The following is a 14,941-nucleotide window of genomic DNA, read 5'->3' as shown; positions in this document are numbered from 1 at the left end:
AGGACTGAACCTGTGATTTTACCGATATAGGGAACTCCCAGGTGAGGAAATTCCCTCTGCCAATTCAGGTCAGCATGTTCTCTGCAACTTAAGAGTCTTAGAGAGTAGCCTGAGGTTAACTGACTTGCTCAAGGTCACATAGCCAGTATATGTCAGAGCTGGGCCTTCAGTCCAGGTCTTTTTGGCTTCAAGGCCAACTCTATCCAATATTCCCATGCAGCTTTTCACAACTTCTCCTAAAAGATGTATAGAAATCCCCAGACTGATTTGCCCTTGAAAACTTTTGGCAGAGTCTCCTTCCTCTATAAGTCTTGTCTCTGCACAGTGTTCCTTGTCTCATTCCTGTGGCTTAAAGAGGGTAGGGGATTAGTAGGGAGTATATTCTTTTTCTATCTTTCTCTAACTTCCTGTTACTGATTATGACTCTAGAGCCTGGCCACCCAGTCTACTAGTTGTTTCAGACTAGGCTGTGTTTCTAGAGACTCCAAGTATTTTGATGCCACCTATCCAGAGTAAGAAAAAGAAAAACCTGGCCAATTGTCTCAGTCCCTTAAGTCTCTGATTTCCTATGATCAGCCCTACCTATCACCAAGCCTACCTCTTGAGATGAATGTCCTTTATTTCCCTCACTTACTGAAAAAGGAAAAAATATAGGAAATATTGCAGCACTTGCTGGAATTTGCACCAGTCAGAAAATTTGCATTCCCTGTGGATTATTCCAGATACTGTATGTAATATTTATACAAAATGTATTCTCATGAGTAGAGAATATAACAGTATATAGTGTAAATTCCAATACAATAAACTTTATTTTTTGCTTAGACCTGTAATTGGTAAATTCCATTTACCAATAAAAATCGTCAACTTACACTTTTACTGAGTTATATATACTATAATTCATTTATGATCTTCTCTCATATATACTATGGTGCCTATACAGACCTATGTACTATAGTTGTTATATGTGTTACATATAACACTATACATGTACCCCCCATATGTCATAAGTTAACTTAGCGACTAGCTGGATGTGGTTGAAGTGCTGTCTCTCTTTGGGGTAGGATTCTCTTTACCGGAGTTTTGGATAGCAAACCTCAATATTACAACTTCTGTGGTTATTCCTCAGGTCCTATGCTGAAGCCATAGTTAGGGGGTAGGTCTCTCTCAGGCATTATCTCATTTGGGCTTGGATCCAGTTAATATTTTTCTTCAAGACTTTTTCGTAGCTGTTTTTCACCTTGTTGTCTTCTGAGTTTATGTCTTAAGTTTTCCTTGCCACCATAGTAGCTTTGTTTGGTCAAATTACTTTTTTGGAGATCATTCCAACATAATTGACTCTCACTCATGTCCTCTATGTAAACTCCTTTTTAACTGCCCTAATAATGATAAGAGTTGCATATATCATCTTCCCATATAGGAATATAAACAGTTGATGAGGAACTATGAGTTTCTTATGATTATTCTTTCTTCACGTTTACCTTTTTTGTTCCTTTTCGGAGGGCAATTGGGGTTAAGTGACTTGCCCAAGGTCACACAGATAGTTAAGTGTCTGAGGCCAGATTTGAACTCAGGTCCTTCTGATCCCAGGGCTGGTGCTCTATTCACTGCGCCACCTAGCCACCCCTCTTCATGTTTACCTTTTAATGCGTCTCTTGAATCTTCTCTTTGAATGTAAAATTTTCTATTCAGTTCTGGTCTTTTCATCAGGAAAACTTGGAAGTAATTTATTTCATTAAATATCCATTTTTTCCCCTGAAGGATAGTATTCGATTTTGTTGGGTAGGTGATTCTTGGTTGTAATCTTAGCTCCTTTGCCATCTGATATCATATTCCCAGCACACTGCTCCTTTAATGTGGAAGCCATTAAATCTTGTATGATCCTGACTGTGACTCCATGGTATCTGAGAAAGAGGATTGCAGTGGGAGAAGGGGGAAGGGAGAGGTAGAATGGGGAAAATCCTCACATAAAAGTGGTGTACAATAACGAACTTTTACAATGGCGGGGGAAATGGAGGGAGTGGTGGTGGCAGGCAATGCTTGAATCTTACTCTCATTGGAATTGGTTCAAAGAAAGAAGAATATGTACACACACTCAGTTGTGTATAGAAATGCAAGTTACCAATAGGGACATAGGAGATGATGGGGATAACAGAAAGCAGGGAAGGTGTTAAAGAGGAGGGGAGATTAAGGGGAATTAAAGAGACAAAATAGATTTTTGGGGAGGGACAGGATAAGGGGTGGGGGAGAACAGAAGATAATGGAATGAAAGGAAATACAGTTAGTAATCATAATTGTGAATGGGAATGGGATGAGTACACCCATAAAAATGGAAGCGGATAGTAGAATGGGTTAGAAACCAGAATTCAACAATATCTTGTTTATGAGAGACACACTTGAAACAGAAAGACACAGGGAGTAAAAATAAAGGTCTGGGGCGGAATCTAATAAGCTCCAGCTGAAGTAAAAAAGGTAGAAATAGTAATTATGACCTCAGAAAAAGAAAAAGCAGAAATAGATCTAATTAAAAGAGATAATCAGGGAAACTTGTTAAGTCATTTTTTCAGTCATGTCTGACATTTTGCTAAGAGGTACCATAGACAGTGAAGTAATTTCAAAAAATTTTAGAGCAAGTTTCTCTGACAAAAAATTTCATGAGTCTCCATTTCATTTCTGAAATATATACTAAATATAGAAATTAAATTTATAAAAATAAGATCCATTCCTCAATTGGCAAATGGTGAAAGGTATGAACAGGTAGTTTTCTGAAGAAGACACCAAAGTGGGGGCAGAGACAAGATGGCAGAGTAGAAGTAGGAAATTCCATGAGTTCCCACCACAACCACCTCCAATACCTGTAAAATATGACTCTCAACAAATTTTAGAGCTACAGAACCCACAAAGTGACAGAGAAACAAATCTCCCACTGAAGCCTGCCTGGCAGGCTGACAGAAGGACCAAGCTGGGAGCCGAGTGCAGTCCCGTGTGAGCCCACTGAGACCGGGGTGGCCCCGACCAGTGGCCCAGACCAGCCAGAGCAGACTTCACGAGAGTGAATCACCAGCAGCTGTGGTGGTTTCCAGACTTCTCAAACCATAAATGCCAAAGAGAAAGTAAAAGGTCAGTGGGGAACTCTGTTGGAACTGGGTGACAGAAGAGCATGTTCCGGTCCCTGCCCCTGGAGTGAGAGGTGGTGGAGGTGCGGTGGCTGCAGCTGCTGCCATGTGGTTGCCTCTGGAGCTCCTGGCTTGCAGATCATAGGGGGACCAAGCAACCATTCATAGGATAATTGCTCTTGCTTTGACCTGCTTGGATCTGGGTGGCTGTCTTGGGTGGTGGTCCTGGGGTGAGAAACACCAGTGTGCCAGAGCTTGTGGTGGCTATAGAGAGCTCCACTCTGGAAGCAGAGTTCTACTGTGACAAAGAGCTCAAAAGTCAAGTAATTGGCTGGCAAGATGACCAAGCAAAGGAAGCAACAATCAGACCATAGAATCTTTTTTTGGGGAAAAAAAGGATTAAAATACGGAACCAGAAGAAGTCAACAAAGGCAAAACTCCTGCATCAAAAGCTTCCAAGAAAAATATGAACTGGGGGTGTCTAGGTGGCACAGTGAGTGTGACCCTAGAGTTAGGAGGACCTGAGTTCAAATCCAGCCTCAGACACTTAACACTTACCAACCATGTGACCTTGGGCAAGTCACTTAACCCCAATTGCCCTGCCTTTCCCCCTCCAAAAAGCAAAAAATGTAAAAAAAAGAAAAGAAAAATATAAATTGATTATAGGCCATGGAGGAGCTCAAGAAGGATTTTGAAAATCAAGTAAGAGAAGTAGAGGAAAAATTGGGAAGAGAAATGAGAATGATGCAAGAAAATTGTGAAAAGAAAGTCAACAGCCCGCTAAAGGAGACCTCCCCAAAATACTGAAGAAAATAACACCTTAAAAAGTAGACTAACTCAAGTAGTAAAAGAGGCCCCAAAAGCCAATGAGGATAAGAAGGCCTTAAAAAGCCCAATTTGCCAGATGGAAAAGGAATTTCAAAAACTCACTGAAGAGAAAATTCCTTCAAAATTAGATTGGAGCAAATGGAAGCTAATAACTTTATGAGAAATCAAGATACTATAAAACAGATCCAAACAAATGAAAAAATAGAAGACAATGTGAAATATCTCATTGAAAAACCACTGACCTGGAAAAGAGATCTAGGAGAGAAAATTTAAAAATTATTGGGCTACCTAAAAACCATGATCAAAAAAAGAACCTAGAAATCATCCTTCAAGAAATTCTCAAGGAAAATTGCCCTGATATTCTAGAACCAGAGGTCAAAATAGAAATCAAAAGAATTCACTGATCACCTCTTGAAAAAGATCCCGAAAAGAAAACTCCTAGGAATAATATAGTCAAATTCCAGAGTTCCCAGGTCAAGGAGAAAATATTACAAGCAGCCAGGAAGAAACAATTTGAGTATTGTGGAAACACAATCAGTATAACACAAGATCTAGCAGCTTCTACATTAAGGGATTGAAGGGCTTGGAATATGATATTCTGGAAGTCAAAGGAGCTAGGATTAAAGCCAAGAATCACCTAACCAGCAAAACTTAGTATAATGCTACAGGGGAAAATATGGTTATTCGATGAAATAGAGGACTTTCGAGCATTCTTAATGAAAAAAACAGAGCTGAAAATTTGACTTTCAAATACAAGAAGCAAGAGAAGCATGAGAAGGTAAACAGGAAAAAGAAATCATAAGGAACTTATTAAAATTGAACTATTTATATTCCTACATGGAAAAATGGTAATTGTAACTCATGAGACTTTTCTCAGTATGAGGATAGTTGAAGGGAATATATATGTGTATATATATATGTATACATACACATATATGTTTATATAGGAGGGTATATGTGTGTATAAATACTTATGTGAGTGTGTGTATATATGTGTACATGTATACATAGACCGAGGGCACAGAATCAGTTGAATAGGAAGGGATGATATCTAAAAAATAAAATTAAGAGGTGAGAGAGGAATATAATGAAAGGAGATAGGGAGAGATAGAATAGGGTAAATTATCTCATATAAAAGAGGCAAGAGAAAACTGTTACAATGGAGGGGAAGAACAGGAAGGTGAAAGGGAATGGGTCAACCATACTCTCATTGAATTTGACTTAAGGAGGGAAGAACATACACACTCAATTAGGTATCTTACCCTACAGGAAAGTAGGGGGAAGGGGATAAGAGGGGGGATGATAAAAGGAAGGGAAGATTGGGGGAGAAGGTAGTTAGAAGCACACACTTTTGAAAAGAGACAGGGTAAAAGTAGAAAATGGAGTAAGTGGGGGGTGGGATAGGATGGAGGGAAATATATATAGTTAGTCTTTCACAATATATCTGCTATGGAAAGGTTTTGTGTAACTACATATGTATAACCTATATTGAATTGCTTATCTTCCCAGTGGGGGTGGGTGAGGAGGGAAGAAGGGAAAAGAATCTGGAAATCAAAGTTTTAAAAAACAAATGTTAAAAAAAATTTTTTTTTACATGCAACTGGGAAATAAGATATACAGGCACTGGGGTATAGAAATCCATCTTGCCCTACTAGAAAGTCAGAGGGCGGATGGAGGAGGATATAAAAGAAAGCAGATTGGGGGAAGGGGTATTCAGTAGGCTCGCTATTTTGGGTGGTCAAGTGTGTAGTCTGCTTTTCTGTTTCTATTTCCCCATCCCCAACTGTGCATTATTTCATAAAGGTATTTCCATATTTCTTTATGTAAGCACTTGTTCAGGGCATTTCCCTGGTCAACTTGATGATCCTACAGGATCTTCCTGTGAAGGGTGTAGATATTACTGAATCAATCAATAAACATTTATTAAGCACCTACTATATGCCAGGGAGCACTAGGGATATAAAAGAGGCAAAAGACAGTCTCTGCCTTCGAGTATTTTACAATCTAACGAGGAGACAACATGGAAACAAACATATAATAAGCAAGCTATATAAAAGATAAATGTTTGTTTGTCCTTCATTCTCAAAGAGGACCATAACGTCAGGAAGGTGATGCCATGACTTGCAAGTGAATAAATAGGAAATAATTAAGAGAGGGAGAACACTGGAATTAAGAAGACTTAGGAAAGGTTTCCTACAGAAGCTGGCATTTTAGTTGGGTATAAAGGAATCCAGGGAAGTAGGGAGTAGGAGTGAAGGAGGGAGAGCATTACGGGCATGGGGTGTGGGACAAGGAGAATGCCCAGAACCTAGAGATGGAGTGTCTTCTTTTGAAACAGCCAGGAGGCCAGTGTCACTGAATCAAAGAGGAAGTGTTGAAGAGGAAGGTAGGAGAAGACTGGAAAGGTGGGAGGAGGCTAGTATGAAGGGCTTTGAATCTCCACACAGAGGATTTTGTATTTGCCCTTGGAGGCAATAGGAAGCCATTGGAGTCACTGAGTAGAATGATATCATAATCAGATTTGTACTTTAGGAAACTCACTTTAATGGCTGAATGAAGAGTGGATTGGAGCAGGAAGAGATTTGAAGCAGGAACAGCCACCAGCAGGCTATTGCAGTAATCCAGGGGTGAGGTGGTAGGATGGCAGCAGTGTACAAAGAGCTTATTTGAGAGAGGTTGCAAAGGTTAAATCTGCAAAGGTAAAATCAACAGGTTTTAGCAATACCTTGGAAGGTAGAGGTGGAGGAGGGGAAGAGAAAGCAAATAGTTCAAGATGACTCCTAGGTTTCAAGTCTGAGTGACTGAGAACGGTGTTGCCCTCCACAGTAATAGGATACATAGTGGGGCAGGGTGTGGGAGGTAAGGGGGAAAAATAATAAGTTATGTTTTGGACACATTGAATTTAAGATTTCTACTGGACATCTAGTTTGAGATGTCTGAAAGGTAGTCGGAGATGCAAGATTGGAGTCAGCCGAAAGATTGGGGCAGGAAAAGCAGATTTGAGAATGGTAATTAAATCACCGAATAAAATAACATATATAGAGAAGAGAAGAATCCTGGGGGGAACCCATTGTTAGAAGACTTAGTCCAGAGGAGATTCCAGCAAAGGAGACAGAAGGAGTGGTCAGATAGGGAGGAGGAAAACCAGCAGAGAGGAGCCACTGAGAACATTACTGGGAGGATGGGACCATTTACTGAACCTGTCTCTTAGAATGGCATCTCCTTAAGTCATTCGGGGATTGACAGGCTGAAGGCTCTGTGAGTCACAGTCACTCCATCGTACTGGTCCTATAAAAGGGAGTCAGTTGCTGAGTTTCCTATGGTCCCTTTTCCCCTTTCACAGAGACCCTGAGAGAGTGGAGCACAGACCTGAGACAAGGAGAACTAAGAGCAGCCTTGGGACCAGAGAGTGTGTGCTCAGCCTTTCCTAGGTAGGTAAGTGACAAGATAAAGCCTTGGGCTGGAATTGGGATCAAATGAAGTCAGGTGCTTACTAGCTGTAACCCTGAGCAAGTCACTTAACCTCTGGTTTGCCTCAGTCTCCTTGCTGTAAAATGGGGACAATAATGCCTGCGTGACCCTGGGCAAGTCATTTAACTACTTTCTAGCATCAGTTTCCTCAGCTGTAAAATAGGGAGGATCAAAAGAGAGAATATTTGTATTTCACAGAGTGCCTGGCACATAACTGTTGTTAAGTCATGTCCAACTCTTCATAACCCCATTTAGGGTTTTCTTGGCAAAGATACTGGTAGGTGCTTAATAAATGCTTATTTTCTTTCCCAATCCCCTTCCCTCTAGGACCCAGCAATGGCTACCATGGGACAGACACATTACAATCCCAAGTCTCTTATCTCCTTCGTCCAGCAGGTGGCAGCATAAGATAGTGGTAGAACCTTACAACCCCAAGGCAGTTCAGAGAATCTGATTCTATGGCCTTGGTGTGACTTCTCAACCAGCCTCATGGCAGCCATTGAGGGGAGAGACCCTGAGTCACTCTATCTATCCTTAGAGGGAGGAGGAATTTTCTAGACAATACTGATTTCTCTTTCTTCTTTTTGCCTTTTGGAGGGGGGAATGCAGGGCAGTTGGGGTTAAGTGACTTGCCCAAGGTCACACAGCTATAAGTGTTAAGTGTCTGAAGTTGGGTTTGAACTCAGGTCCTCCTGACTCCAGGGCCAGTGCTCTATTCACTACACCACCTAACTGCCCCAACAATACTGATTTCTTAGAGAGCTCCAGGCTCCAACCTTCTAGAGAAACTAAGGGAGTTAATAGACACTGCCAGACTCTTCTGAGGAAGAATATTAAGCACACGGTCCTGGAGCTGGCATAGCATCTAGGGCCTAAGCTATGATGTCAGGGAGCAAAAGACTTGGACTTTGTCCTTCGCTATTACCCTGAGTTATTTGGGAAGGTCCAGCGGGAAAGGGTTTTCCTCTCTAGTGACAGGTACATTTTTCTTCTGAAAGGAGTCCAGATAGCAGGGTGGCACTTTAAATTTATTGTTGTCACTGTCAATTGTTTCCATCATGCTTGACTTTTTGTAACATTGTTTTGGGTTTCTTGGCAAAGATAATAGAGTGGTTGGCCATTTCTTTCTCCAGCTCACTTTACAGATGAGAAGACTGAGGCAAGCAGGATTAAGTGACTTGACCAGGGTTACACAGCTAAGAAGTATCTGAAGCCAGATTTGAACTCAGAAAGATGAGTCTTTATGACTTCAGGCATTGCACCAACTAATTGCTCATACTTTGAATTTAGGGCACAGTATAGAAAGCCCAGGGGGGAAAGCGGGACTCACTTAAGGAGTATTATATCAATCACCTATTGGCTACTGAAAAATTTTACTTATTTTCTGTGAACTTTTGCATGTAACTTGGAAACAGTTTTACCCAAATCTGATTAGATATGATATATGAGGTATATTCTGAGATGTATTTTGATATTTCCCAAGGGAAATTCTGGGAGCAATAGCCAGAAAGATATAATTTGGGGGACCAAGATTGAACCCTTTAATAAACCTAAAATTTGGGTTGCTGAGCCCTGGGTTATACTCATATTCCTCATACCTTTTAAAATTTATTATAGTATTCTCTTTAAATAAAATGTCACATTTTATTGGATAATTTTCTTATTATTGGTCATTTTGGGGGGCTTTTTTGCAACAAAAAATAATTCCTTCAATCTTCCCAATTTCTTTAGCCCATGGAAGAATAAATTCAAGGGAGAAACGTTTCCCAAGCTAGTTTCTACCCCTATTTCCTTTGCCCTTTACCCATTTCTAATACCTATAGGAAGGAAACAAGCATTTAAGTGCTTATTATGTGCCATACATTGTGCTAAGAACCAGGTTGCAACTGATACAAGCAAAAAGAAATACAGTCCCAGGTCTCAAGAAGTTGCCATTTTAATGGAGGAAGAGAATGAAAAGGAGCTGAAAGGGGGTAGGGGGATGGGGAGAAGGTGAAAAGGGAAGACAAAGGTATCCACCACTCAGGGGTATAGGTTTAAAGTCCAGAATGCCAAGAATAGGACTGGGAGGAGAAGGAAAGCAGGTCATCCTGGGACCTTCCACAAAATGGAGACTCCAGGAGGAAATCACCATTTGGCGAAGATAACATACAACAAAGAAGGGCTTTGTGGAGGAATTTTCCAGGATGAGAAGGCCATGGAATATAATATAGAATAGAATAGAATGTTCCAGGGGCAGGAGGCCCCAGGAACTGAGGCAAATTCCAGGATAAGATGCATAGTTTTAAAAGTCTACAAAGTCAGGAACAGGACTGAGAAAGGAATGAAGGCTGGGGTAATTCCAGCAGTTTGATGGCTCCTGCTCTAACCAGCCCTTGAAAGCCTATTGTTAAATTTTGAGTGTGAGCATTTACACCTTGGAAAGGTGAATACTGCAAATTGGGCTGCATTTTTTGTTGTTGTTGTTCATTGTCTAGATTTAATGAAATTATGAATAAAATATTAATAATGCAATTTAAACTTAGAGGTGTACCATGTGCACATCTCCCCCCACCCTCAAGAGCTGGTTATTAAACATTTACCAGCATATTTCTGTATGGGCCCCTCCCATGAGCATCAAAATAGAGGCTCCAGGAAGAACAATATAGTTTCTGGAATGTCAACATTTGGTTTTCTTCTTGAGCTCACTTGAAACTCGGATGTCCATCCCACTCATATTGATTATTTTTTCCTTTTATAAAAGCAAACCCTCCAAGTAGGCTCCCTTGGTCAGTTGACCTCGGAGCTGATCTTCTTGGCGTCTGAGCTTGATCTTCCCCAATTCCAGTAGAAGTGAGAATTCCAGCAGTATTCTGGACTGCAGCCTTCATGGCTTGGACGTCACTGGTGCATTTGTGCCCACTCATCTCCAACATCTGAACTCTTAACACATAGATCCACATGACTTTTACTTCTTCCAGCAAGCCTTTTTACAGGCTGGTCTTTCTATTCCAATGGGTTTTCTCTGTTGTGAGTAACTTAGAAACTGCTCCTGCCTTTATAGCCTGCTATAGCTGTCATAATCAGAAATAATCAACTAAGAAATCATCAACCCACCATCCCATCCTTTAAAAAAAATTTGAACTTAACAAGCACCAAATACAATGATCAGTTCTTTATACACTGTAGAACCGAAGGAGGAAATTTAACACAACTGTGAATCTCTATTATGTATAATTTGCCTTTCTTTTCAAGTCTATAATAAGTTTAACACGTAACTTTCAAAGATGTCCTGCTTGTCTATGATTCCTTCTGGTCTTCTTTCTGATCTTTTCATTAAAAAAAACTGACCTAATCAAGAACAAAAGCAAAACCCTTATAATATGTATAGTCAAGCAAAACAAATTCTCACATTGGTCATGTCTAAAAAATTTTTGTTTCATTTTTTCTCTTGAATATATCACCTCTCTGTCAGGAGGTGGGTAGTAGTGATTCATCACTAATACTCGGGAATTATGAGTGATCATTACATGGTTCGTAATTTTTAAGTCTTTCAAAGTTGTTTTTCTTTTTTTTAACTATTTTTTTTTCTTGGAGGGGGAAGGTAGGGCAATTGGGGTTAAAAGACTTGCCCAAGGTCACACGGCTAGTTTTGTGTTAAGTGTCTGAGGCTGGATTGGAACTCAGGTCTTCCTGACTCCAGGACGGGTGCTCTATTCACTGCACCACCTAGCAGCCCCCAAAATTGTTTTTCTTTACATTATTGTTACTGTGTACACTGCTCTGGTTCTGTTCATTCCACTCATAGCTCATCTAAGTCTTCTCAGGATTCTCTGAAGCTGTCCCTCTCATCATTTCTTATGGAGACTCACCCATTCCAAGCATTTAAGCAAGCAGATTTAGAGTCTGAAGGGATTTTAATGACCATTGACTCTAACCTCCTTATTTTACAAATGAAGAAACTGGCGCTAAGTAATTTGCCTAGCATCACACAGCAGTTAGAAAGCATGAGGCAGGATTTGAAACCAGGGCTTCAACTGCCAGCGGCCTTGAATCATTCTTTTTACAATTACCATGCCACACAATTACATTACAATTATTGTACCTTACAGAAGTGCCTTTTCTATTATAAAGAGCTGGGAACTTTTCCACCTTCCTCTTGGGTTAAAGTTTAAAAGTTGAGGTGGAAGTCCTCAGCTCACTTTAAGCTCCTTCCCCTAAAGTGTTTATTCAGTACCTAGATGGATAACATCTACAACACCAAATGTAGACTCTCTGAGTCCCTTCCCTTTTCTAGCCTGCTATCTGCCACTCTCAGAACATCGGAGTGGCATCTGTCACCAAACACGTGTCTTCTAGGGCAGCAGCATCTCCTGAGAATAATGACAGCTCTCCAGAAGCACACCACTTGGGGTACAGTTACCATTTTGTCTCAGAACCTGACCAAACACTCGTCTTCTGGTGCCGTGACTGTGGCTGTAACTGAAGGGGAACTCTCTCACTAGAATGGTTTTGCCAGAGCTGACATAGTCCTTTCTTTTTTCTCTAGAAAGGAGGTCAGTTTTTTCAAGAACTCAACTGTCTAATGATCACCTTACAGGCACCTTACATGTATTTCTCTAGGGAACTTGGAAAGTGCTACTGACCAGGAAGCACAAAGGACAGTCACAGAGGCATTGTCTGCCCTCCTGAATGTCTTTTTTTTTTTTTTAAAAGCAATAGGGGTTAAGTAACTTGCTCAAGGTTACACGGCCAGTTATTTCTGGGTGTGGTGCTGAGTATCTGAGCCCGGATTTGATCCAGGTCATCCCAACACTGGAGCCAGTGCTCTTACTCGCTGAGCCACCTGGCAGCCCCTAAGCAATTGGGGTTAAGTAACTTGCTCAAGGTTACATGGCCAGGTGTTCTCCCAAATGTTTTTATCCAGTATTCTGTAACTACCCAGAGATGCTGAAGAAGACTGGAGAGTATTTTTAACTGGGTCTTAATCACAGTCCAGGGGCTACCAAAACCACTCCGCCTTGTGCGGGTCTGACATCATCCCAATGATGATGCCATCTCCGTATTTCACTCTCATACCACAGTCATATGTTAGTTCCTCTATCTCTTCATAGTCACCATTTGTTGCTTCGTAATAACATTCTATTACATCTGTATATCACTGTTTTTTCAGTCATTCCCTAATCAATAAATACCTACTTTGCTATATATATGTGCTTTATATGAATGTAATCATATATATTATATGATATATAATCATATATAATTTTGTATAACAATTATAACAAACCATCAACCACATTTCTCTACCCACCAGGCTCACAGACTACCTTAGTGCTTGCAAGGGATTTCATACAGGCTTAGCTATGGAAACTGAAATTGGATACTCACAGACAAGTCCCTAAAAAGGTAACCCTTTAGTCAGAGATCTCCATGAAGTAACTAGTTTGGGGAGTTTTTGTCACCATCTTAGTTCATAGCCTTAGTCAGGAAGCTAGGAAACATGCATACATGATTCTCTTGCTTTGCTCTTGGTTGAAAGTCATGTAATATGTTTAGGGGATGGTAAGTAGTCCAGTTTGGAAATTTAGAAAGAGCAAGTAATGGTTCTTATCCAGTTAATTAGTGGAGCTGATATTAGAAACCAATTCTTTTGACTCTTAGTCCAATGTTTTCTCTACCACACCACAGGGGGTGGGTAATTTTTTTTTCTTTTTGGAGGGGGGAAGGCAGGGCAATTGGGATTAAGTGACTTGCCCAAGGTCACATGACTAGTAAGTGGTAAGAGTCTGAGGCCAGATTTGAACTCATGTCCTCCTGACTCCAGAGTCAGTGCTCTATTCACCGCGCCACCTACCCGATAATAAGTGGATAATTTCTGACAAATAAGTTACTTTTATTGTATTTTTAAAAATAAGATTATGGATGCCTTGGTTTTATTTTGCTTTTTTTGTTTGTTATTGTTTTTAATATCAGTCATTTCTGGATATACTGCCCTCCCATCTCCTACTGAAATTAAACTCTTCTTTATAACAAAGAAAAACAATTAAGCAATTAAAAACAATGCATACAACATGGCCGTATCTGATGTAGCTATACAGCTTGGTGCTTCTCTAGTAAATCTTAGGCCTCTCCTGCTGGAAGGAGGGAGGCAGGGTATCCATTCTTTTGATCAAGACTGGTTATTACAATCACTTTAATTTACAGTGTCCACATTTATATAGGGCTTTAAGGTTGGCAAAGTGCTTCACATACATTATCTCATTTGACCCTCACAACAACCCTGGGAGGTGGGTGCTATGATTATCCCTATTTTATAGATGAGGAAATGGAAATAGAGGTGTTAAGTGACTTGCTCCAGGGTTACATAGTAAGTGTCTGAGGTCACATTTGAACTTGGCTCTTCCTGACTGCAGACAGGTGTTGCTATAAGCCCCATTTCATAAATAAGGAAATTGAACCTCAGAGACATTAAATAACTTGCTCTGTTTCCCACAGAAGCTTAGTATCTAAGGCAGGACTTGCTGCCGTATCTTTCTGACTGAAGTGTAACATTCTCTTTACTACTACCGTGTTGTCTCTCATTATTTTGTTATAGCTTTGCTTACTTCACTGTGCATTAGTTCATTCATGTGTTAGTTCCCAAGTCTCTTGGAATTCCTTATAGTCATCATTGTCACTTCTCAATAATAGTCTATTACACACACATATACATATATAATATGCCTATAGACCTCAGTTTAGTCAGTCACTCCCTAAGTAAGGGACATCCACTTTGCTTTCACTTCTTTGTTACCAAATTAAAAAAATATACATATATGTACGTAATGATATTATATAATATATAATTATATTAACTATAGAATTATATATTTATACTGTGTGTAAATTTATATTACATACAGATATATTTATAACATACATGTTATAAATTATGATATATACTTTATATATGCATATATAAAGTATATATGATATATGCTTTACTTATATATGTATGTATATAAAGTATATATGATATATACTTTACATATATATGTTTAACATTTCCTATAATAGGCCTAACTAAGCCTCTGAAATTCCTCAAGAGGAGGATATAAATATGCATTGAACGTTCATTTCCAGTTCCTGTTCCAATCTTACCACGCCAATGCCTTCAAATGAAAATATGGCTGTACCAAAGAATAGAGAGTATGTCTGCCAATTTGTTGACCAGAGCAGGTTCTTAGGATTTGGCATGTCCTGCAAAAAAGGAACAGTGATGACAAGTTACAGTATTAGAATATAAGCTCAAGTATTTTTGTGTAAAAAGGAAGATATCCTAAAATGAAGGTCAAACTTTAACTTAATATCATTTAAGTGTTCACTTGGGCAAGTCACTCTTCAATCAACAGCATATATTAAATGCCTACTATGTGCTAGAAACTGGGGATACAAAGTCAAAAGGGAGACTTGCTCCACCTTTGAGGAGCTTACAATCTAACCGGAATGTCATATACAGATAGATAGATAGATAGATAGATAGATAGATAGATAGATAGATAGATAGA

At 39.7% G+C, this 14,941-nt stretch overlaps 1 protein-coding gene across 1 annotated transcript in view; it reads right to left on the bottom strand.

The window, feature by feature from the left end:
• The window catches only part of LOC138172571 (proton-coupled amino acid transporter 1-like), a 52,189-nt gene that overhangs the window by 7,725 nt on the left and 29,523 nt on the right, over positions 1 to 14,941 (bottom strand). Inside the window, exon 6 of the mRNA XM_069102291.1 lies at positions 14,535 to 14,633. Within this exon, the coding sequence (XP_068958392.1) occupies positions 14,535 to 14,633 (99 nt within the window). The remainder of the gene's footprint in view (positions 1 to 14,534; positions 14,634 to 14,941) is intronic.

The sequence above is a fragment of the Petaurus breviceps genome, unplaced genomic scaffold (genome assembly GCF_028583685.1).
Source record: "Petaurus breviceps papuanus isolate PSGF00001 unplaced genomic scaffold, PetGlider_PUasm1.0 551, whole genome shotgun sequence".
Taxonomy (NCBI): domain Eukaryota; kingdom Metazoa; phylum Chordata; class Mammalia; order Diprotodontia; family Petauridae; genus Petaurus; species Petaurus breviceps.
The sequence above is the reverse complement of the archived record's forward strand: the minus strand, read 5'-3'. Positions and strand labels throughout refer to the sequence as shown.